The following is a 24,082-nucleotide window of genomic DNA, read 5'->3' as shown; positions in this document are numbered from 1 at the left end:
ACATTCATTCTGAATTTCTTGTTTTAATTTCAACCATAAAAACTAGACAAAATTTAACACAGCCAAATATGTTTCTTTACAAAAACCTCCATGTGAATAATATGGTTTACCATTACGATAAACACCTGATAACAAGAGCAGATAATTCTGTAATGTAACAACAGAGATCCCTGGAAACAATCTCCTCAGTGGAATAAATAGAAAAAGTCATCACTATAGAATGAAATGAATGTCGAGTCAACTGGAGATAAAATAAGTCACAAGATGCCAGTACCTTTACATATAACATACAAATCAAGGGACTTTTCATATCTTTATTGAATATTTACAACATATAAACAGTGATCCTCTTCCATCAATAATTCCCATAGTGCTTCACCCTGAAAAGACAATGAAATTCTTTTAAGATTTAGTTGTTTACAAAAGTTGCCACAGATACATTTTCTAAATCTACAATTCTAGAACAAATAGAATTTAATGAATGTTACCAAATTGCCAAACTATGGTCAGTGTACAGGGGCCACGGTGGCCAAGCGGTAAAGATGTTCCGACATATTTTAGCCCTTCACCTCTGAGCCACGAGTTTAAAACTCATGTGAGACAGTTGCCAGGTACTGGTTGCTGGTCGGTGATTTTTCTTCCAGGTACTCCAACTTTCCTTCACCTTCTAGACCGGGTACATCCTTAAATGACCCTGGCTATTAATATGTTAATCCATTCAAACAAAAATGGCCAGTGTATTGAACTGGCAGATACCTCTGTAAAGCTCAAACTCGTAACTGAAGAGGAACAGGCTTGTGCTTGAATGTTAGACACCGTTGCTAGCCATTATTATTATTTGTTGAAAACATGCAATTATATTATCAGAAGGCCAATACATATGATGATGTGATGCAATCTACTAGAACATCATCTGAGGAATGAAGAGAGCAAGAGTGTGGTATCCTGTATTCGGAGTATGTGTATAAAGTTATTGTTACCTATACAATAGGGCACTTCCCTTGTTTGTGCCGACAGTGAAGTAGCCACCATTAGGGGAGAAGTCCATTGATCGGGCTATACGTAGTTCCTGATCCTGTCGCTCTGGGTAGTTAGAGAACACCGTCATAGAGGGCAGATGGGCCTGAAAATACAAAATTATACTTATGTCACACCAAATGTCAGCGAAGCAGTGATCACAAGTTTCAGTCCAGCAATCAACAAAACATTAATTCTGTGAACAAAGAACATGGAAGAACTACTTTTAATATAACAGATCTATTAAAAGTCTTCAAAGCTGTTCAAGATTCTTGCACCTATCTTTCCGCCCTACCTACCAACTTAACGGCCTTCTCTGTGAAGTTTGAAGACATTGCCAGTATTTCTGATGACGGGTTGAAGATGGCATCTGTACAGGGTGTTGTTAGGTTCATCAGTGCTTTCAAGGGTTTAGGTGTTCTAGATGTACGACAAGTCTCGGTTTCGTAGATGTTTACAACTCCGCTGTATGACCTGGATAATTTACAAAATATGTGATCATGTGCAAAATTTTACAACCAACAAACTATTTTTTTTTTCTTTCCCATTTACCTTTTTTTTTTTAAAGATAAAACTAAGAATGACACCTATTACAGTAAATGTAGAAATTGAAATTAAATATTTTTGGTGATACCAGTTATCTCCATAAATCATATATCTGAATTAAATCAATATTGAGAATTTAAGAGATATAGCAATCAAAATCAAATTTTTATTTTTCTCTTGACTATTTTATTGAACTTTTTCAAAAACATGATTCAGCTCTCAGCAGACATGCATATCAATTCTGGCTATTTTCAAGAACACAGTGTATTTCAATTTTTTTTGCATTGTTCATGCTTAGAATAGAAATTTTTAACAGCATTATATCATCCCTACTAATCTACTACGAACGGTAACCTAATCAGAGGATATGTATGTGAACTACATTAAATAACTCAGACGCACCACGCTACCCACTAAGCAAGCAAGGTACTGTCCCGTTTAGGATAGGGCTGTCCACCACAAGGCCCACGTAGTACATGCCTTCGTGCAAGGTGAAGTTGATACTTGGATAGTAGACTGTCAAAACATTCACTGTGGGGGTCAGGTACCAATAATATAAACCTCCTTCCAGGCAGTCTACGACAAAAGTGGGAGGGTCTTAGGTTGTTCATCACAGGTGAGGAAGAAAAAATAATAAGTGGTAAGGCGCTGTGAGGTAAGGGGAGAACTAAAGTGATTGGGTGAGGCCGGAGAGAGAGCTTCATACCGATTGGATGATAAAATCAATAAAGGGGGGGGGGGGGGGGGGGGGGGGGGGGGGGGGGGGGGGGAGATTTGCATAGTATTCAGTAAAATGTGTTAAAAAGATTTACTCAGGTAAATGTCTAATGCCCTTATATTTCTTGGAGTTGCTCTGGTATGTTACATGATATTATTATGGGCCTAAGGGGAAATAACTCTCCATTTAAAGATGCTTTATTCTTTTGCAACTTACTTAGTACTTAAATAAAATTGAAAAATGAAAACCAAACTCTTGGAATATTTTCTTTTTTAACCTAATTAACTAATGGCAATGTTGTGTATTTTATTTTGTACATTTCTTTATAATAGAAACTTAATAAATTTATTTGTATAGTGCCACAAGCTTTGTGTTTTCTTACACAAAACCTTCCATTAAATTATACATAATAGTCCACAAATAACACAAATCTACAGACCTCCATGGGAGTACAAGGTCCTCGTCCCCATCTCTTGTGAAGGGATAATTGACCTCGACATTTCCATTCATCTTAATCCACTTTGTGACTTGAATCCATTTAAAAAGCAACACAAAATCTTCAAAAATGACTGTAAAGATAAAAAAAAAAAATCAAAAACTGTTTTCTATTAAAAAACTGCAAACACAAAATTCAATTCAGAAAAATGATCACCAAGACAAGTGCTGACTACAACTTTATCAAAACCCCCCACCCTGCTTATAGTAACATTGGATACAGGCTAACCCCCCCCCCCACCCCTACAAAACCCCACCCCCTCTCCTGTTTCAAGAACTGACCTTGGCCGATTATAAGGGTTACCAGGACAGGGCTACACCCCCCCCCCACACGCCCCACCTCCCTTTCCCCCTCAACTGACCTTGGCCCCCTATAGGAATACCTCAAGGCTATAATTTACAACCCACCCCTACCAACTGACCTTGTGTTAGGATATTTAAACTGACCCTGGCTGAGATCCATGGCTACCCACACATACACACCCCCCCCCCCCCTAAACAAAATTCTCCACCCCCCCCGTCCCCTTTCCCATGTTTTTTAACCTCCTGACCTTGGGGTGAGAATGGGCTAAAGGGTTAACCAAACCTATTTCTTGTTCTATTACCCCCATCCCCCCCCGTCCCTCAACTGACCTGGGAATGAGATAGGTTAATACCAGGATAGGCCAACTCCCAACCCCTACAACCCCGCAACCTCCCTTTACTGACCTTGGACTTGGATAGGGTTACCAGACATATCACACCCCCATCCCCCACACGGTTACCCTTCCTCAACTGACCTTTGGCCAAAATAAGGTTACTACCTGACACCCCCACCCCCCCACCACCCCCCACCCCCACCCCCCCTCCCTTTCGCCTTCCTCAACTGAACCTTAACTGAGATAGGAATACCAGGACAGGCTAACCCCCCACCCCTACAACCCCGACCTCGCCTCTCCGTCCCTCAACTGACCTGGCCGAGATAAGGTTACTTACCAGGGCTGACTACCACCCCCGCCCTCCTACCCCCGCCTCCTCCCTTTCCCAGTTCCTCAACTGACCTTGACCAGATAGGAATACCAGGACAGAGCTTAACCCCCATACCCCTACAACCCCACCTCCCTCTCCGTCCCTCAACTGACCTTGGCCGAGATAAGGTTACCAGGGCTGACTACCACAACCCACCCCCACCCCCGCCTCCCTTTCCCTTCCTCAACTGACCTTGGCCGAGATAATGGTTACCAGGGCTGACTACCACAACCCACCCCCACCCCCGCCTCCCTTTCCCTTCCTCAACTGACCTTGGCCGAGATAAGGTTACCAGGGCTGACTACCACAACCCACTACCCCACCCCACCCTCCTTTCCCTTCCTCAACTGACCTTGGCCGAGATAAGGTTACCAGGGCTGACTACCACAACCCACCCCCACCCCCGCCTCCCTTTCCCTTCCTCAACTGACCTTGGCTGAGATATAAGGTTACCAGGGACTGACTACCACCCCAACCCCTACCCCCCCCACCTCCCTTTCCCCTTCCTCAACTGACAATGGCTGAGATATAGGAATACCAGGGCTGACTAACACCCCAACCCCTACACCCCCACCTCCCTTTCCCTTCCTAACAACTGACCTTGGCCGAGATAAGGTTTGACCACCAGGCAGACTAGTCACAGCAACCCCTACCCCTCCACCCCCCATCCACCCCCGTTTCCCTTCCTCAACTGACCTTGGCCGAGATAAGGTTACCACGGACAATGCTACCCCCCACCCACCCAACACCCCCCCCCCCACCTCCCTTTCCGGTTCCTCAACTGACCTTGGCTGATATAGGAATACCAGGACAGGCTAACCCCCAACCCCTACAACCCCACCTCCCTTTACGTTCCTCAACTGACCTTGGCTGAGATTAGGTGCATGTGGCCGTGGGATCCCAAAAACACAAGAAAACGACCATCAGGTGACATCATAAAATTCTTCATCCTCGTCTCTCCAAGTCCTAAAATATGAAAAGAAGACAACTCTAAATCCTGAACAAAGAATGTCTTTTTAAGTCAAGTTAGGTTAGTTATTACAAGAGACTGAAGACAAATTCTAGTATGTAGAGTTACCTTTACTGGACTTTAATTTAATCCCATGTTCAAATTATCATTTCAGTACTACAGTTCCAGTGCTTCTAGGCTTCTCAGTATTAAGATGATGAAGATGCTATCATATCAGACTTCCAACCTTTAACTGATATTTTCTACATCGGGATGGATGGTCCAAAGATTTAATTTTAAGATCATCACTACCGACAACTTAAGATCCTTCAATAACTGTATAGGTCTGAAAAACTATCAATTCAACACAAATCCTAAATGAAAGGAAAGGATAGTGATTAGTAAGCAAAACCTTTTTATCTTTGGCACATTGACGACTTTTCCTGCGATCATGTCGTAGTAAACAAAACTCCGGTGTTTGGAACTGAGAACTACCTGTTGACCATCCGGTGTGAAATGTGCAGAGAAGATTGGGAAGTTATCTAAAAAGACACTCTGAATCTTTGGATTGTTCTTGCCGTCTACCTGTAAGTATTGACAGACATGTTTTGGATAATCCAGTAACAAGCATTTAATCTTACTGAACAAGAGGCCCATTGACCTTCGTCTCAGGTGACTTAAAAATGGCACTAAAGAACATGATACAAGTGTATATTTTGTCATCAAGTCTCACACATGATAAAACTGTTATTTAAAAAAGGCATACCTGGAACAGACTCAACGTTTGATTTGAACCTGCTGTGAGAATCACTTGTGCTGATGGATGGAACTCAACTGCATACAGTTTCCCCTAAAAGAATAAAGAAACAATTCAGCAATAAGGTAAAGGTTGTTCTATATAACATCTGTAACAACACATAGGGATTGGTGTCCTGAATATTTGCCATTTTCAACACTTATTACCATTATTTACTTAATATTTCCACACATTCTTGACAAACTCGAAGACACTTTGTTTTGCTCGTATTTCATATTGTTTTAACAGCTCCATCAATCAAGGACATAAAAAGATGGAGGAAAGACAGAGACCACAGAGCATCAATATGACTAATTCCTCAATACTCTTCAAGTGGGCTTAAAACAATTGAACCATTAATAGTAGGCTGGTGATAAAATGTTGAAACCGTCGACATTTGGTCAAAGTGGCCATGGCCCTAAAATAAACAAATCCTACCATAATTATGTCTGAGTTACCTGTGGAGGGGAGTCTCTGTTAGCGTTAGGACACTGTTTTATCTGTAAGTAGCCTTTAGGAAGGGACTTGTCTGTCGTTAAAAAGTTTCCTGTTCTTGTTGTCAGCTCTTCAGTATCACTGTCATCTGCAAGACAATTTTTTGTAATATTCTTCTAAACTCTGACTTAACTGATGCCTCAAATGTTGTGTATTCAAAACCAAAAGATGATGTGCTAGAGCTCTCTCACTACAATTTACAAAGCATAATTTCAAATATTAAAATTTATTTCTAATCCAAAGATAAACATATCAAGTCACATAATGCCCATTTTGTCTGTCATCTTGAAGGTTTTAATGAGACTGAAAAATAACAGTACTGGGTATTCTTTGATGGCTCCTCTTTCTTAATATTTCTTCTATTTTTCCACTTTATCACTTTTAATCCCAATTTTAGTTCTCTTTCATAGGAGATACATTACCTCTTCTGATCAAATTTGATTTTATATTTCCAGTTTACCCAGATAATAACAATTTAAAGGTAACCAAGTTGATAGAGAGTGGATATCTATTCTATTGTTTGAATTGAAGCGACCAAGAACAAGTCTTATTTCTTACTACATCATTAATATCATATAAATCCCCCAATGAATATTACACGTTACAGGCGTCAGTATACACACCATCAGATCCAGTCTGTCGGACAGCATCAGCTCGGAACTTTGACCAGTTTGGATTGGAAGATACTTTCTCGAATCTGAAATAAAGATGTGTAGCACATACAACTCATGATCATTCAGAAGGAAAGACATCAAGTTTGATAGTAATGTACATACAACAACAACAGTCAGAAACCAACTATGATGATACGCCGGAACATGTAATACAGATGATGTTGTTCTTTTAGCAATTTGATTTGCCCAATGACTGCAAAAAATGCTTTACTCAGACAACAAAAAATTCTCCTTTTAAAATCTGTTACAATGTAAGTATAAAAGAAGGCCTAGTTATCAAGATACAACATAACTTATTTTGTGATTATCACCGAACAATACATGTACTCTATATAACAAGAGGCCCAAGGGCCTTAACGGTCATCTGACTACCTTGGAGAAAATCATATAGGAAATTAATCAGATATAGCGTCATGGTAGCCATCTTCGATTTGGGATCAACCACAGAGGTAACAACACTTAGTCGGGACCATGTCAGGATCATTTCACATAAGTTTCAGTCAAATCGCACCAGTAGAACTTGAGAAGAAGTTCAAAATGTGTTTTCAAGATGGCGGCTGTGGCGGCCATCTTGGATTTTGGATCAACATGTAAAATTACAACACTTAGTCGGGATCATGTCAGGATTATGTCATGCAAGTTTTAAACAAATTGCACCAGTAGAACTTGAGAAGAAGTTCAAAATGAGTTTTCAAGATGGCGGCTGTGGCAGCCCATCTTGGGATTTCAGATTGACTGGAAAAATAACATCACTTTGTCAGGACCATGTCAGGATCATTTCATGCAAGTTTTAGCCACTTTGCACCAGTAGAACTTGAGAAGAAGTTCAAAATGTGTTTTCAAGGTGGCGGCTGTGGTGACAATCTTGGATATCGGATCGACCCGAAAAATAACAACACTTTGTCGGGACCATGTCAGGATCACCATGTCAGGATAATTTCATGCAAGTTTCAGCCAAATCGCACGGGTAGAATTTGAGAAGAAGTTCAAAATTTGTTTTCAATATGGTGGCTGTGGTGGCCATCTTGGATTTCAGATTGACCCGAAAAATAACAACGCTTTGTCCGGACCATGACGACTATAGGTCATCCTGACCCTTTGGGTCAGATGACCTAAAAATTATAGTGATACAGAAAATAAAAACTTACTAAATTTGATGTAACTTACTTAGACTTCAATCGCACTGTGTACTGGTCTGTTCGTATTCTGCATTCCTCACCCTGCTTCATGCCATCAAACTTTTTTGCTTTTGTCATTTGGACACTGAAACAATGATACATTGTATGATATTTCTTTTTTTTTTAATTATTATTACTTACAGGTGGTCTTATTTCCTTTAATCTATAAAGGCTGCATACTGCTACCAAAAAAATAATTCATTTGAATTTAAACTCAAGCACAGCCTACTGAAAGGTTCACTCACAAATCTGATGCTACAAAAGATACATGAAGTTTATGAATAACAACATTTTTCATTTCTAACCAAACATGTTACTGGGCTGAGTTTACTGAACAATAAATACCTGAAATTACAAGTAAGGGAAATTACAAGTAAGGATAACACTGTAATCAAAATATGACATACAAGTAATTTCAGTTATTTTCTCAATGTATTTATTGGTTTAATTTCATGTGAAAAGGGCTATCTTTAAACAAATACACTGCTTACATGATTATTAACTTTGAATATTATATAACTTGAAAGAATTTTTTTCTCAGCCACATTGAAAAGAAGTTGACCACAGCTATCTCAATCTTGTCCATTTTAATAGACTTTTTTATCAACAAAAAAACCTGCTCACACGTGGCTAAACTAAATTACATTTTAAAAGTTACCTTCCAACTGTATCATCTACATCTTCCCATGCTGGTTTCTTCTCTCTTTTTTGAGGAGGCTCATGTTCTACTTCAAACTCTTCCTCTTCTGTTTCTGTCAAATTCTGTAACATAACCATTCTGTTTAACATGACTTTAATAATATATAAATTTTATTTAGATAAGGACAAATATATTAAAATTGTATATTGCACATGCATATCTTCATGATTATGTCTAGTGTATCTGTGACAACTGAATGACAGTGTTGCAGCTAGATCTAGGTTTTTGGAACTTCGGGAACATCCTAGCTAGACAACTCCACTTCATGAGAATTTTCTTCAAAATCATGTATATATATATATTAACAAGTTATTTTTTTCTCAATTTGCACTAATGTCAAATGATTGTAATATGCTACGAAAATAAAGCATCTGGTATCTTTAATCTTAAAAGAGAAAGTGGTATAATTTCAAACTATAGTGTTGTTACACGACTTTAGATATGTATTGTAATGGATGTGCAAATATCATATAGTATAACAACAAAAATAAATAAATAAATAAATAAAGAGATAAATAACAATAATTATATTTCTAAGTTTTGGTTATTTTTCGATTATTTTTATTTTCATTATCATCAACACGATAAAACAGTTGAAATCAATATATTTTATATTGGTTTCCGGCTGTGTTGTATTATTATTGTTAGTTTCCTTTAGATATCCCTGATTGCAGCATCTGTATTTTACAATATATCAGATCGACATCCTTAAACTTATTATAAGCTTATTGTAATTAAACTTACGAAAATTACCTTTCGTTTTCCCACATCCAGATTTCTTATAATGTCATCCGGGGTCCCCAAGACGAGTCCTTCCAGGACCTCCTCTTCGACATCTTTACTCTTCTTCGTTAATCCTAAAGCTTGCTTACGAGAAAATGTCCTACTTGGTTTACTAGAAGAGTGCTTGGTCTGCTTATTTTTTGCATGAAGTTTACGACGCAACATTTTTATCTGAAGTCTGCTTGCACCATGTGTTTTTTCGTGTCTTTTCCTCTTCTCCTCCGCGTCGATTTGGATCTTATACACAATGAGTAAATCCGTCTTGGTTGCAAACGCTCGCATGACAATGATGGAATGTGCTAAAATTCAGATTAACTTACTCGGGGCCCGCTCGTTCATGCTTGGAAATGCACCCATGTTTTGTTTTTTTGGTTTTTTTTTTAACAGTGGCCCAGAGGAGGATATGAGTAGATTTAATATAAGATAATCCTACTTTATAACTCCAGCGCAACTCGCACTCGTAACATTAAATTGTATGTATATGGAGAGGGCACTGTAAGGCACCTTCTGTCATAAGACCATATTGTGCACATTAAAGGCCCACTTACCGGAGCAAAACATAAAGGTTTCTTAAAAAAACATTAATAAACATAGAAATATTTTTACAAACGGTCGCGAACCGGTTGTTCCGTTAAAACAAAACAGCATATGCATGTTTTGTTTAATATATGATAAGAGTTTTTTTTTAACTGTGGCCGTTGGGCAGAGATAGTCAACTACGATATTGTGGACGTCGGCGGGGAAGATTTAATATAAGATACATTTTATTTATTTTATAACTCCGAAGCGCAACTCGCACCTCGTAACATTAAATTCAGCAAGTAATATGAAGGGCACAGTAAGGCACCCTGTCAAAGACCATAAGATGTTTTCACATAGTGAAAGGCCCACTACCGTTCGGGAGCAAATTTAAAGGTTTCTTATAAAAAAATAAGAACATAATAAGATACATTAATATGGCATAAGAGATTTATAATAAATATGCAAATTCTGGTAATATATGATAACTGTGGAGATTCATTTACGCTGTTTTGCCATCTGGCGCAGTTAAAGTCACAACTACCGCGCAGTACATGTATTTAGGACAACGGGGGGAGACATAAGAAGACCCACGTTATGAAGATAAACATTTTATTTATTTTAATTAATTTCTCCGGATGATGATGATGATGATGATGATGATGATGATGATGATGATGAGTGTAGTATTAACGGTAAATTATTAACTTTTTATTTTGTTTTGTTTCGGAAAGGTAGTGTGCATTGAAATAAGTTCTTACTTTTTAACTCCAACGTAATAAGCGCTTGTACGTGCATTGCATGAATATCACAGGGCATATTAAGACACCCTGTCAAATACCATCTTTATACCTCTTGTGTGCATTTTAAAGATTCCTTAACATTTTAGGAGTTAAGTGTGAACCTAGTGTCAATTTTTGGTAGATATACCTTGGGAGAGATGTGTGCCCTGACGAAAAATCCACCCCATCTGCATAAGTTGAAGAACTCAATCAAATTATTTTAAAACTATAACAAGTACATATAACAAGATACATGACTTATTTGATTCTGAAGAATTATAATGTAGATCCAATTTATGTCTAAAATGAATGTTTCGTGTAACATTGCAGTAACATTGCAGTGCTGAAAAATCGTAGGTCCCATTATATGTATATATGTAGACTAAATACTTGGGGTCAATGAAGTAATACCAAAGGTTGTATTCCATATAACACGTACTGGATTCTTACAAACGTATGTCTGTAGAATACGAATCATATGGATATTAAATATTCTATACTCAATTTCTATATCCTTTACACTGTTTTGTCAAAATTTCGCGTCATGTTATCATCAAACAATCTGCACTATACCTATATACACAGGGACCTGGCACGAATTTCTAAATACTGTTAGTTAGAAATTCGTGTCAGGTCCCTGTGCCTGTATATGAAGCCTAGTTACAAAGCAAGTTTTTTTCACACCTTTAGCCTGAACCTGTATTGTAACGAAAACATATTATTACTATCATAACATAAAGTAATGCTTGCAATGTTTGAACAGTTAATAGACTCCACAGGAATCACTCGTTACGGAACCCAGTAACATTAGCATAAGTACGTAAAACTATCCCTACTTTATACTTTTTATTATAGAAATATTAAAAAAACATAGTAAATATTTATTTTGACCATGACCATCTGAAAAGCAAACGATAAATAACACCATAAATGTAAATTAATACATCATTACGCCATTACAAAACTGAAGTTGATGCGCGGTAAAATGCAAACGCAACGACATGCTGAAGAAGAAAAAATATATTATTTTTGAATCGGTCGCTTTGCCTGCGATGTTGTTGGGATTTCACATGGTTATAAATAGTCTGTGCACTTTTATTGGCTGGCCAAAACGATTTACGTATGTTGATTGGTTACTTGTTAAAGATTTCATGTGTGTAAGGGGTACCAGTGGGGAAATTATTGCTACTTTTATTTTTTTCGGAAAGGTAGCCTAGTGGCCATGAAGTTTCTTATCTTTTACATTGAATGCGAAAGCATTTGAATTATCATTCCTCAAAAATGAATTGTCTTTAAGAACTATGGCGGCTAACTGTGATCAGAACAATGCGTCAAGCTTTCCTATTATTGCTTCCTAATAAATAATGCTGTATGGTAGCCCTCTTAGCTTTTTGGAAAGCTAATACTTGTTATTTGTTACTTTCATTGCACTATAATAGGCCTTGTACAAATTAAACTCATTTGCTTTATCAAGATAGTGTATGAATCAGGACCCAGTTCTTAACTTAATGGAATTCCTTAACTGAATATTTATAAACAATACGGAAGTTAAGGAAACCTTAAGTTAAGGAACCTTCCTTAAAATCTGTAATACTTTCCTATGTTGAATTTTAAGTTATGGAATTCCTTAAGGAATGTTCATGAAACTGGGCTCAGGGCGATTTATTTTATCCGCAATCACAGGGACCTGGCACGAAATTTTTTAACCAATAGTATACATATAGAGTGAGGGTACGTAATTTCGCACAGTACGTAATTTCGCACACCTGACGATTTTTTCGCGATTTTCCTTTAAATGTCAGAAAGATTTGCTCTGTTGTTTATGTTGTGACTAAAGGAGTTTACCGACAAGCACAACATAACATAATTTGCATAATGTAGTCACGATATGTAAAGTAGAGAAGCGTTCCGAGAGAAAAATGAACATGGCGGTGACGGTTTTATGAAAATTAACATTTTATTTATTTTAATTAAATTGTTTAGGAGGTGATAATAAGTGTAGTATTAACGATAAGTTAATAACTTTTGCCACTCGACAAAATTATAAATCTCGTTTTACATTCCCATTTTAAAAAACAAAACCCGTTTCAAAGTACGGGTCATGACACCTCCAAAGGAGATTGTGGATGAACACAGTTATGGGTACTGTTTACCACCACAAGCGTAGATTTTGTGATTTTGGCTTGGTTTTTGAGGTACCCATTAGAGCCGAGACGACATTTCGACCGGACAGGGAAATGTCTACCTAGCATATTTTTCGTAAATTTCCAGATTCATCAAGCCATAACTTCGTCAATACTTGGCCAATTTTGTTCATCAAGCACTCAATCGAAAGATAAATTTCTCTTTAAGGTAAGATATCCGTCAATGTTGTATAGAACCCATTTATTAAAATAATCACGGTTTAAAAAAAAATAGGTCCGTTTTTCTCGACCGCCGAGTTCATACCCTTGATACTATAATATATATATATATATATACTATTGGGCCGTTTTCGATTATCCGGTTTGATTGGTTCGTTTATTAATTAAAGACGGACCTGATGATTTTATATTGTTTTCAGACGAGCCTTGACAAAGCCCTCACAGGCCTGTATAAAAAAACTGCAGGTCCGCCAGGATTTATACTTGAAATAATGGCTTTAACCAACGGTCGAACGGGTTGTTCCGAATAAACGAAAACGGCCTTGGTTAAAAATTTTCGTGCCAGGTCCCTGTGTCCGCAATGCAGTCTGTCCCAATCGCATTTCGATAATCAAGATCGACCAGACGCTTTTTTACCACGTGTACTAAAATTAAGCGTCTGAATGACCGCGAAGAAAACGCATGGCACCCCATGGCAGCTGATCGAACAGCGAACACCAATATAACTTGACTTACTGTTGCAGAAAGGTGTGTATACATCGAGTACTAATGTAATTTAAGTTTTAGATCCTTTGTTTTATTTAGAGTGTGGCAGACTGATTTTATGGGCTACGGATATTGGGCTTTTCAACATTACTTTCTATCCCTTTTCACCAGCAAGTGTCGATTGGTCACAGCACAGGGACTCGTTAGATGAAGTTAGGCCACAGGTGCTCGGGTTATGATAATGAAAAAAAACTTCATTGCACATGTGGTTAGGCCCTGCTAATAATAAAAAGTACTGTGTATAAGATGGGTCGCACATATTGTAATCTGCGACCTATATAACCTTTTATATCTGATCATGAGGTCACAGGGGCTAGATTGTGAGGAATACATGTTCATGTATTTGATGAAAGTTACATCTATTGCTGTCGTTGCAAGCAAGGAAAATTTCTTATCATTATAACATTTGTATGCTATGTCAAACCACATGCTTAGTTTTAAATAATCTTTTACATATATATATAACAACAGACTTTTCAAGTACAGGCCTTGTGAAATATTCATGAAAGTATGAAAAAAATGTTAAAATAATATCATTGGAAATTAAGATATTTTGATGCTCAACAAGATAGATATATCTTTAATAGTTATAAAAAAACCTCAAGTATTTTATATCAAAACATGGAATCAGATTAGCTTTCTGTATGTGTACCATGTACAAATTCATACTTATCTAGCTAGCAAAACAACACTTCTGAGGTCCATTGATAAATTTATCATATAGAAGACAAAGTTGTGTTTCTATTGCCTTTTTGAGTACTTTAATTGGAATACTAGTTCACAATTGACCGTCTACTTGGAGAGTCTGTTGTTATTTTCAGAACTCTTGTGATGTGACACTGACAGCAGCTGTGTTGATCACTATGGCGTTTGCAAGGTCAAGACTACGTTTGAAAGAATTGGAGAGTTACCTAGAAGATGTTGAAACGTTTGATAAACCCAAAATTCTACTGGAGCAGTACCCTACCACCCCTCATATCGCTGCTCGTGTTTTACATACAATTCACACCAACTATGATGATATCCACAACAAAACTGTAGCTGACCTCGGATGTGGCTGCGGGGTTCTCGGAATAGGGGCCAAGATGTTAGGTGCCGGACACGTTTTAGGGATAGACATTGATGAAGATGCTCTTGACGTTTGTTATAGAAATGTGAATGACTTTGAACTTGAAGTAGACCTTGTGCAGTTGGATGTGACAAAGATTGGTGAAAGTGTGAAACAGTCGACGCCTGATCATGATGAGACAGCTTCAAATAGTTCTTCAAGAGGATCATGTATTAAAGAAAAAAGTTTTGATACTGTGATAATGAATCCCCCATTTGGGACTAAGAAAAACCACGGAATTGACATGCTATTTGTACAGACAGGACTGTTCTTAGCTAAAGGGGCAGTGTATTCTCTTCACAAAACATCAACTCGCACCCACATCGAGAAAAAAGCTAAAGATTTTGGGGTGAAGATGGAGGTACTAGCAGAGTTGAGGTTTAATCTTGAAAACACCTACAAATGTCATAAACAAAAATCAGTAGACATTGAAGTTGATCTCATTCGATTCTCGTTTAGATAATAAGACTGTGAGACAGATGAAGTCGTGTGTTAACACATACCATATGTTGTGTTTTATCAGGGTCCTAGCTATAATTTTCAGTGTTTGACAAGACCCTGTTCACTTTTGAGTAATCTTGGTTTATCAGTTAGCAGGTGAATCAGTTGGCTCATTCTGATTGTACACAACATTATATATGTATCAAAATGTGAAACCTTTTTACTGAAATTGTATATAGATAAATAAAAATATGTAGAAGCATTGAAACGTCATTGTTTTCTTGTGTCATTCTTAAGTCTAACCTCATTTTAGGCTCATTATATTCTATCAGAGTTACTTCCCTTTGTTTCATCAGTATTTTTAGCTCACCTGGTCCAAAGGACCGAGGTGAGCTTATGGGATACCGCAGCGTCCGGCGTCCGTCGTCCGTCGTCCGGCGTCCGTCAACAATCGACTTCTTCTCCATAACCGCTGGTCGGATTTCAACAAAATTTGACTGGTAGCATCCTTATGGGCTACTAACTGAAAATTGTACAAATGATGGGGCTGACCCCCCGGGGGCCTGAGGGGCGGGGCCAAAAGGGGTCAATTTGGCTATTTCCATATAAACGACTTCTTCTCTGAAACCAAGCATGGGATAGCACCCATAATGCAATGGTAGCATCCTTATAGGGTGGGGATTCAAAATTGTACAAATGATGGGGCTGACCCCCCGGGGGCCTGAGGGGCGGGGGTCAAATGGGGTCAATTTGGCTATTTCCATATAAACCACTTCTTCTCCGAAACTAAACATGAGATAGCACTCATAATGCAATTGTAGTATCGTTATAGGGTGGGGATTCAAAATTGTACAAATAATGGGGCTGACCCCCGGGGGCCTGAGGGGCGGGGTCAAATGGGGTCAATTTGGCTATTTCCATATAAACGACTTCTTCTCTGAAACTAAGCATGACATAGCACTCATAATGCAATTGTAGTATCGTTATAGGGTGGGGATTCAAAATTGTACAAATGATGGGGCTGACCCCCGGGGGGCCTGAGGGGCGGGGTCAAAAGGGGTCAATTTGGATATTTCCATATAAACGACTTCTTCTCTGAAACCAAGCATGGGATAGCACCCATAATGCAATTGTAGCATCCTTATAGGGTGGGGATTCAAAATTGTAAAAATAATGGGGCTGACCCCCCGGGGGCCTGAGGGGCGGGGTCAAAAGGGGCCAATTTGGCTATTTCCATATAAACGACTTCTTCTCTGACACTAAGCATGGTATAGCACCCATAATGCAATGGTAGCATCATTATAGGGTGGGAATTCAAAATTGCGCAAATGATGGGGCTGACCCCCCGGGGGTCTGAGGGGCGGGGTCAAAAGCGGTCAATTTGGCTATTTCCATATAAATGACTTCTTCTCTGCAACTAAGAATGAAAGAGCACTTATAATGCAATGGTAGCATCCTTATAGGGTGGGATTCCAAATTGTGCCAATGATGGGGCTGACCCCCCGGGGGCCTGAGGGGCGGGGTCAAAAGGGGTCAATTTAGCTATTTCCATATAAATGACTTCTTCTCTGCAACTAAGCATGGTATAGCACCCATAATGCAATGGTAGCATCCTTGTAGGCTGGGGATTCCAAATTGAGCAAATGATAGGGCTGACCCCCGGGGACCTGAAGGGCGGGGTCAAAAGTGGTCAATTTCCATATAAATGACTTTTTCTCTGCAACTTAACATGGGATTGCGCTCATAATGCAATGGTTAAATCCTTATAGGGTTTGGATTCAAAATTTTGCAAATGATGGGGCTGACCCCCCGGGGGCCTGAAGGGTGGGGTCAAAAGGGGTCAATTTAGCTATTTCCATATAAACGACTTCTTCTCTGCAACTAAGAATGAAAGAGCACTTATAATGCAATGGTAGCATCCTTATAGGGTTGGGATTTGAAATTGTACAAATGATAGGGCTTACCCCCTGGCCTTAAACGGCAATATATGCGAGGTCAAAAAGGTCAATTAGGCTACTACTTTCATATAAATTACTTTGTCTCTGAACCTTTGTATTGGATAGCATATTTGTATGGTATCAATAGCATCATTGTATGGTTGTGATTCAAAATTAAACTTTGGGAGTCAATTTTGCTTATTTTTCTAATTGTCAGAGTCTTATAATTACTAACAAAAAACCAGGTGAGCGATACAGGCCCTCTGGGCCTCTTGTTAAGTGGTTGTCATCAACATTGTCAAAATATACCTACACTATATATTCCATATTCAGCAATGGCAGAAAACAACTGTATTTTAAGATTCAACATTTGTGGAGTGTTGACTCAATTTATGAACCAAGTTTCTTTCACTGCAGCTATTAAATTCTGCAATTTCCATTTCAAAACAAAGAATAAAATTCATGAACTTGAAAATGAAGTTTAATTTTTTATCAACATGAAGGGAAAATTTGTGAAAGTAAATTGCATGTGAATGGAAGTTGGTGTACAGTAACTGAGTGAAATATTCTTTGAAAGACAAACATGTATTTGACATTGTTGTTAATATATGTTTGTTGCAAGATACAAATTAAAGAATACAATTGTCAATATACATGTTTTAAGATAAGAGTGACTTGTCACTTTTGTCTCTCTTACCCCTCTCCAAAATACAGCTTATATTTTTGACATTGACCATGTATTCTCTATCTGATAAACTTACATGGGGAATTGGTCGGGTCATTGAAATAGTATTGTTGAGTATTTCAAGGTAATATATTTGTATTTTATTATTGCCAACTAATTGATGTCTAAACAAGTCCAAGACATTATGACATCCAGCATAGGTCAAGGTCAAACTTATTCTGTTGGGAATTTTTGTATTGCAATGATCTGGGTACATGTTTAAAGCAGTGTGAGTATTGATATAATTTCATCAAGGAGTCTAAAGGCCAAGGGTTAAGGTTACTGGTTTTACCGGTAAGGTAAAGGTCAATTTTTGTTTCTTCACTGATTAATATTTTGAGATGATGAACTGACAAAAGGTCGAAGGTTACTTGGTCAGTGGTGTGAAGGTCAAATTGAATCCTGTTACTGATGAATATTTTTCTTTGCTGTAATGAAACAAAGTGAGTGATTAATTGTTGACAGGCTAAGGTCATTGGCAATGGGCAAACACAACTTATTATTACACATTTAATATTTAAACTAATATCAAATCTCAGCATCTAGAATTAAGAAGAGACATACAAGATCCTTTAGTGTGGTTATCTTTTTATCTCAGGTGATATGATGGACTTCAGTACAGAAGACTGGGGAGTGACGGATGCAGCAGACCACCTCACCTCAAGTTTGTTTAGCCATATTAAACCTGTAGGGACACCAAAGGTACTTTGTTTAGATACTTAAAAAAAGTATGATTATCTTCACAATCTAATTTTCACTTAAGTAACTTGAAACCCATTTATATCTGGCATCTGTTCCCTTTTGTTATTGTGAAAAAGTTGTTTGATAAATGTACGATATTTAACCATGTTACCACCGATGAAAGTTAAGGCTAATGATGAGTAACTTAGTCAAAACAGATATTAGGTCTCCAAGTCCCTGTGTCCAGCCCAATTGGATTAAATCTTTAGCATTTATTGACACATGTCATGTTAATAGAATACATGGTTTTTTACATTGTGTCCAGTCAAAGAAAGCGGCGCTTCAAAAGGAAACTGGGAAGGAACTAAACGATAAAAAAGGAAAAGTTTCAAAGTCTGTGGATTCTCAACAGTCGATAAAGACAAAGAAAAAAAGACTGAGTGTATCAGAAGGTAAAAAGAACTCTTGTGTAAGGAATGATTATCCTGAGGAAGGAAATAGTGAAGCACAGGAGAAAAAAGGTAAAAAGGTGTCCAAGGTTGTTCAGGACAAAAAAGCTAAAAATAGTATCACACCTAAGGACATAAAAGGCAACAAACGTAAAGCAGAGACCATTGAGGAACAATCTCCAAGTAAGAAACCAAAACATGTTCAACAGGCGGACACAGTTACTGATACCAATACAGGGGGGGAGAAAAAGAAAAGAAGAAGAAAGAAAAAGAAAAATTCCAATAAAAGGAATAAGTACAAACATTTATCTGTAAAGAAAAGTGAGGGTAATGAGGATGTAGATGGTGATAAAAATTCTAAAGATAATAGGTTGACAGATGACAAACCTACAGTACAGGAAAAGGTCAATATAAAGGATGGCTTGGTGGAAAGGACAAATGCAGCTGTTACTTCTGAACCCAATACTGGTGTATTGTTGGCCAGTAAGAAAGCAAAGCAAAAAGAAAAAAAGATGAATAAATTACTGAAGAAGAAAGGTGAGAAGCAAATAAAGGATAACAATAGCAATGTACATTCTGGTGGGATATGTAAACAGGAAAACAAACAACCAAAATTTAATTTAAAAGTGTTAGACAAAATGTTATCCGACACATCTCCAGTATCAGCGAAAGGACACTCACAGAAGGGAGGGGAGACAACTCTCACAAAGAAAGTGGAGATAAATTCCTTAACAAAAGGGGAGACAACTCCTTCAAAGGAAGAGGAGACAACTCAGACAAAAGAAAGGGGGACAACTCTCTCCCTCAAAGAACGTATGATGGACAAACTGAAGTCTGCCAGATTCCGCTTCCTCAATGAACAATTGTACAACCAGGAAGGAAGTGAATCCTTTTCCATGTTTAAGGAGGACAAGGAAGCGTTCCAGGTGTACCATCAAGGATTTCAGTCACAGGTGTCGAAGTGGCCCGTCAACCCAGTCAACACTATCATAGGGCAACTTCAGGCCAGGTAAGATTCACAACCTAGACAACACTTTCATAGGGCAACCGGCAACTTCAGGCCAGATAAGATTCACAACCCAGTCAACACTATTATAGGGCAACTTCAGGCCAGGTAAGATTCACAACCTAGACAACACTATCGTAGGGCAACCGGCAACTTCAGGCCAGATAAGATTCACAACCCAGTCAACACTATCATAGGGCAACTTCAGGCCAGGTAAGATTTACAACCTAGACAACACTATCATAGGGCAACCGGCAACTTCAGGCCAGGTAAGATTCATAACCCAGTCAACACTATCATAAGGCAACTTCAGGCCAGGTAAGATTCACAACCCAGTCAACACTATCATAGGGCAACTTCAGGCCAGGTAAGATTCACAACCCAGTCAACACTATCATAGGGCAACTTCAGGCAGGGTAAGATTCACAACCCAGTCAACACTATCATAGGGCAACTTCAGGCCAGGTAAGATTCACAACCCAGTCAACACTATCATAGGGCAACTTCAGGCCAGGTAAGATTCACAACCAAGTCAACACTATCATAGGGCAACTTCAGGCCAGATAAGATTCACAACCCAGTCAACACTATCATAGGGCAACTTCAGGCCAGGTAAGATTCACAACCCAGTCAACACTATCATAGGGCAACTTCAGGCCAGGTAAGATTCATACCCAGTCAACACCATCAAGTGGATATTAGTTGGTCCAAGACTGTAATTAAGCATGTCAGTATGGATTAGGGGTATATATATCCTTAATACTTCAAGGGATTACTATCACCGTGATTATATCAAACCCTGAACCATTCTCGATACTCCAGAGGTTATTATCACTGTCCCACTATCTACCCTGAACTATGTCTTACCAAAACAATGCATATGATATCAGAAGGAAAAAAAATATTCACAGGCATACAGAGAATTTGTGCCTTGCTATGACATAATCCAGAGGTGGATATAACTACAGTGATAGTAACCCTGGTGGCTGGAATCAAATATTTATACTCACTGAAGATTACAGATCGGTTTGTGTTGGAACTCATTTTATATAGTTGACATTGTAACCTTACTATAATAGATATTTGAAGTACTGAAGACAATCTTCATCATCAGGATTGAAAATTGTTTTATGAGAGAGGGGTTTTTGGGAAAGATTGATAGTTTTTTCATTATATTTACATTCCAGGGTTGGCAACTTGTAATGGTAACAGTTTGTTTGCATAATTTGGTACTCTCTGTACTTGGGAAATGGTTAAGGTATTTTTATTTTTTTCAGACCTCCAAACTTAGTGATTGCAGACTTTGGATGTGGTGACGCTGCCATAGCCCGAAAACTTCCTAACAAAGTCCACTCCTTTGATCTTGTGGCCATCAACAAATATGTGACGGCTTGTGACATGGCTAAGGTGAGTACATTGGTTAGGAAGGGGACAGACATTGGTCAGTTAAAAGATGGATACATAAAATGTAGGCCACTATAAGGGGATATGTATTTGTCAAGTATAGGGTGGATGTTGGTCAGCTGAAGAATAGGCACTTGTGACTTTAGTGGTCAAGATGTACCAACAAAGACCCCCCATCTCAGGTTTGAGTAATGGTGGGCCTCAAACTTTCATTTACCAAAGAGTATCTCAGCTTCCTTACATGACCTCTGGCTGTCGTAGGAACTTATTAAATGTGAAACACACCAAAACCAGTTGCCAGGTACTGTATTTTCGCTTGGTCGGGGTGGGCACATTTCTTTAGGGTACTAGCCTTTCAGTTAGAGGCAGGTATTGTTAGTAACCTGGCACATCCTTAACCCCCCTGATTACCTGGAGACTGTATAATCAGGACCTTAGTTGAACATTGGTAAATTACACAAACATAGGATCTGTTAGGGGACAGGTACATGAATGTATTTAGATTAGTAATTGGTGAGTAGGGGCACATCTACTTGTGAGGGAGATAAGATATTTTGGTTTGTTAGAGGAGACAGGAATTGTGATTAGTCAAGAAGACTCAACAAGGTGTACATCGGTGAGGAATATGAGCCTACCTTGGGTCAGTTATGAAATGGAATTTGTTAATCAATAATATGGCAGATATAAGTCAGAAAGGAGATAGACATGTACAAAAGCACATTCAGTACATGTATGTATCTCAAATAGCAATGCTCTGATATTCTATACCTCCATGACATGTAATCTAAACTTAGTGTTTATTTGTGACCGTAGGTGCCACTGAAGAAGGAGACCGTGGATGTAGCCGTGTTCTGTTTATCACTGATGGGTAGAAACCTTCCTGATTATCTTAAAGAGGCCAGCCGAGTCCTTAAACCAGGGTAGGTATATCACATTGGACTGCCATGTTTTCACTCGCCACATAAGTGAAAATGTTTTTTGTTTTAAAAGATTTTTTACATCCCTCTCAAGAGTTAACTTAAGAATTATGGAAGGTTTAATCATTTTATTTCCAAAACAGCAAGAAACTTTTGTTTGTCTGAAGATCTGGTTATTGTTTCATTGTCATGATAATGAAATCATGTTTTCTTAAAGTGAACAGTCGGGCAAGGATGGCTAAAGTCGGTAAAAATGGTGTGAATGTATGTATCGAGTATAATTTCTTATGAAATGGAAAAATAAAATCTCTCGTCAAAATCTGTCTGCGTACGAAGAATTTTAATTTATTAAGTATGGGAATTCTAAAACGTCCTCCCGGCTCACTATGTCCGTGGTTACATTTCCACGCAGCCTCGCTTTCAATGCTTTCAACTTTTCTTTACTTTAATGGTCAGAACTGGGAAACTAAGCAGAACTTGACCGTCGTATTAATATGTGGCAGAACTTTTTGGAAGGCCAATGAACGCATTTAGACTGGTTTTCTTTGCCCGACTATTCACTTTAATTTCAATTTTGAAAAACCTTAATGTTGTGCTTTGCACTCGATATTTTATTTTGATGCAAAAATGAACTTCTTAGTTAAAGCATGGAAAAGATGTACAGTAAAAGATAGTAAAACCTGTCTTAGCGACCACCTCTATATAAAGACCACCTGCTTATGAAGACCACTTTTCTAGGGTCCCAAATGACCAATTTCTACACAATTCAACTTCTGTATAAAGACCACCTGGCTATAAAGACCATTTTCCTTGGTCCCATATGTGGTCGTTGTAGACAGGTTTTGACTGTATATATTTATAGCTCCACCATGGGATATGCTTACGTTCGATGTTTTCCTATTAACTATTCCAACTTGTGTTGCAGAGGTTCCCTGAAGGTCGCTGAGGTCACCAGTCGTATAAGAAATTTGGTACATTTTAAAAAGACCATGGAAAAGTTTGGCTTTCGTCTTGTAAATGAGGTAAAATGAATAGTAAAATATATGTAATATATTAAAATAAAATATTTAAATATTTAGTTTAGTTAATTCAAAACAATATAAAATTGCCATGCTGCAAACATTCTACTTTTGTAGCAGTAAGTAAAGCACTTACACATAGACCTGGCACAAATTTCTAACCAACAGTATTTATATGCTGTATATATATTATATTGTAAATATTGTTGTTTAGAAATTCGTGCCAGGTCCCTGTGAGCACTTGATGAATTAAATATTTTCTACAAGTCCTAAAGCTTATGTACATTATCCTTCAACAGGCAGATATCATAATTGGTAATTACATTCTTCAACTCTTTCCAGCCAATTGTACTTTAACATATTACATTCTTACTAACCACGGCTCTTTATCTATTACAGGACACAACCAACAAGATGTTCTGCCTGTTTGACTTCAAGAAAAGCAAGCCGTCTAAAAATATACCCTCAGAGTTCCATTTGGAGCCATGTATCTATAAAAGAAGATAGCAGTCTGTCAAATAAAATATTATTTGTTATCCTAGGTTGTTGTTTTATCATTTGTATGTTATGGAAATTGGTGTCAACTTTCAAATATACATGAACAAAGTCATTTTTGTTAGCTTTTTTGGGTCTACAGCAAGTTTATGCTAGCTGATGCCATGGTGTAGCTATCTGCTGTCTGCCATCCATCATCCATCTATCAACTTTTCATTAAATCGATACTTAGTTATAAATTACTCCATGATATTTTAACCAAATTTAGTCTTAAGCATTCTTGAGCACATAATGTATCTATTGATTGGCAAAGTTAGCTTGCCTCTTGAAGA

At 38.0% G+C, this 24,082-nt stretch overlaps 3 protein-coding genes across 3 annotated transcripts; 2 read left to right on the top strand and 1 right to left on the bottom strand.

Moving 5' to 3' along the window:
* Positions 1-300: 300 nt before the first annotated feature.
* LOC138327250 (U3 small nucleolar RNA-associated protein 18 homolog) lies at positions 301-9,734 on the bottom strand. The gene is made up of 12 exons (XM_069273227.1): positions 9,330-9,734; positions 8,535-8,638; positions 7,866-7,961; positions 6,648-6,721; positions 5,988-6,112; positions 5,500-5,583; positions 5,149-5,318; positions 4,646-4,752; positions 2,721-2,850; positions 1,317-1,530; positions 981-1,123; positions 301-380 (listed from the first exon to the last, which is right to left on the bottom strand). The coding sequence occupies exons 1-12, from the start codon at positions 9,639-9,641 to the stop codon at positions 356-358; spliced, it is 1,584 nt and encodes a 527-aa protein (XP_069129328.1). The 5' UTR covers positions 9,642-9,734; the 3' UTR covers positions 301-355.
* A 3,677-nt stretch (positions 9,735-13,411) lies between these two features.
* On the top strand, positions 13,412-23,796 carry LOC138328558 (uncharacterized). The gene is made up of 7 exons (XM_069275419.1): positions 13,412-13,551; positions 18,378-18,481; positions 18,786-19,918; positions 21,193-21,322; positions 22,133-22,239; positions 23,162-23,258; positions 23,655-23,796. The coding sequence occupies exons 2-7, from the start codon at positions 18,383-18,385 to the stop codon at positions 23,760-23,762; spliced, it is 1,674 nt and encodes a 557-aa protein (XP_069131520.1). The 5' UTR covers positions 13,412-13,551; positions 18,378-18,382; the 3' UTR covers positions 23,763-23,796.
* LOC138327249 (rRNA N6-adenosine-methyltransferase METTL5-like) lies at positions 14,433-15,140 on the top strand. Its single transcript, XM_069273226.1, has one exon. The coding sequence runs from the start codon at positions 14,433-14,435 to the stop codon at positions 15,138-15,140; it is 708 nt and encodes a 235-aa protein (XP_069129327.1).
* Positions 23,797-24,082: the final 286 nt, after the last annotated feature.

Source organism: Argopecten irradians, chromosome 7 (genome assembly GCF_041381155.1).
Source record: "Argopecten irradians isolate NY chromosome 7, Ai_NY, whole genome shotgun sequence".
NCBI classification, from domain to species: domain Eukaryota; kingdom Metazoa; phylum Mollusca; class Bivalvia; order Pectinida; family Pectinidae; genus Argopecten; species Argopecten irradians.
This window is presented reverse-complemented; position numbering and strand designations above follow the sequence as displayed.

Excerpts from the sequence above, each read along its gene's own strand:
- LOC138327250 (XM_069273227.1), bottom strand. The coding sequence starts at position 9,641 with ATGCGAGCGTTTGCAACCAAGACGGATTTACTCATTGTGTATAAGATC. Across the intron at positions 6,113-6,647 it reads CCGACAGACTGGATCTGATG|ATGACAGTGATACTGAAGAG; the intron begins GTGTGTATACTG and ends ATTGTCTTGCAG. Across the intron at positions 381-980 it reads GGAAGTGCCCTATTGTATAG|GGTGAAGCACTATGGGAATT; the intron begins GTAACAATAACT and ends TTGTCTTTTCAG.
- LOC138327249 (XM_069273226.1), top strand. The coding sequence starts at position 14,433 with ATGGCGTTTGCAAGGTCAAGACTACGTTTGAAAGAATTGGAGAGTTAC.
- LOC138328558 (XM_069275419.1), top strand. The coding sequence starts at position 18,383 with ATGATGGACTTCAGTACAGAAGACTGGGGAGTGACGGATGCAGCAGAC. Across the intron at positions 22,240-23,161 it reads AGCCGAGTCCTTAAACCAGG|AGGTTCCCTGAAGGTCGCTG; the intron begins GTAGGTATATCA and ends CTTGTGTTGCAG. Across the intron at positions 23,259-23,654 it reads GCTTTCGTCTTGTAAATGAG|GACACAACCAACAAGATGTT; the intron begins GTAAAATGAATA and ends TATCTATTACAG.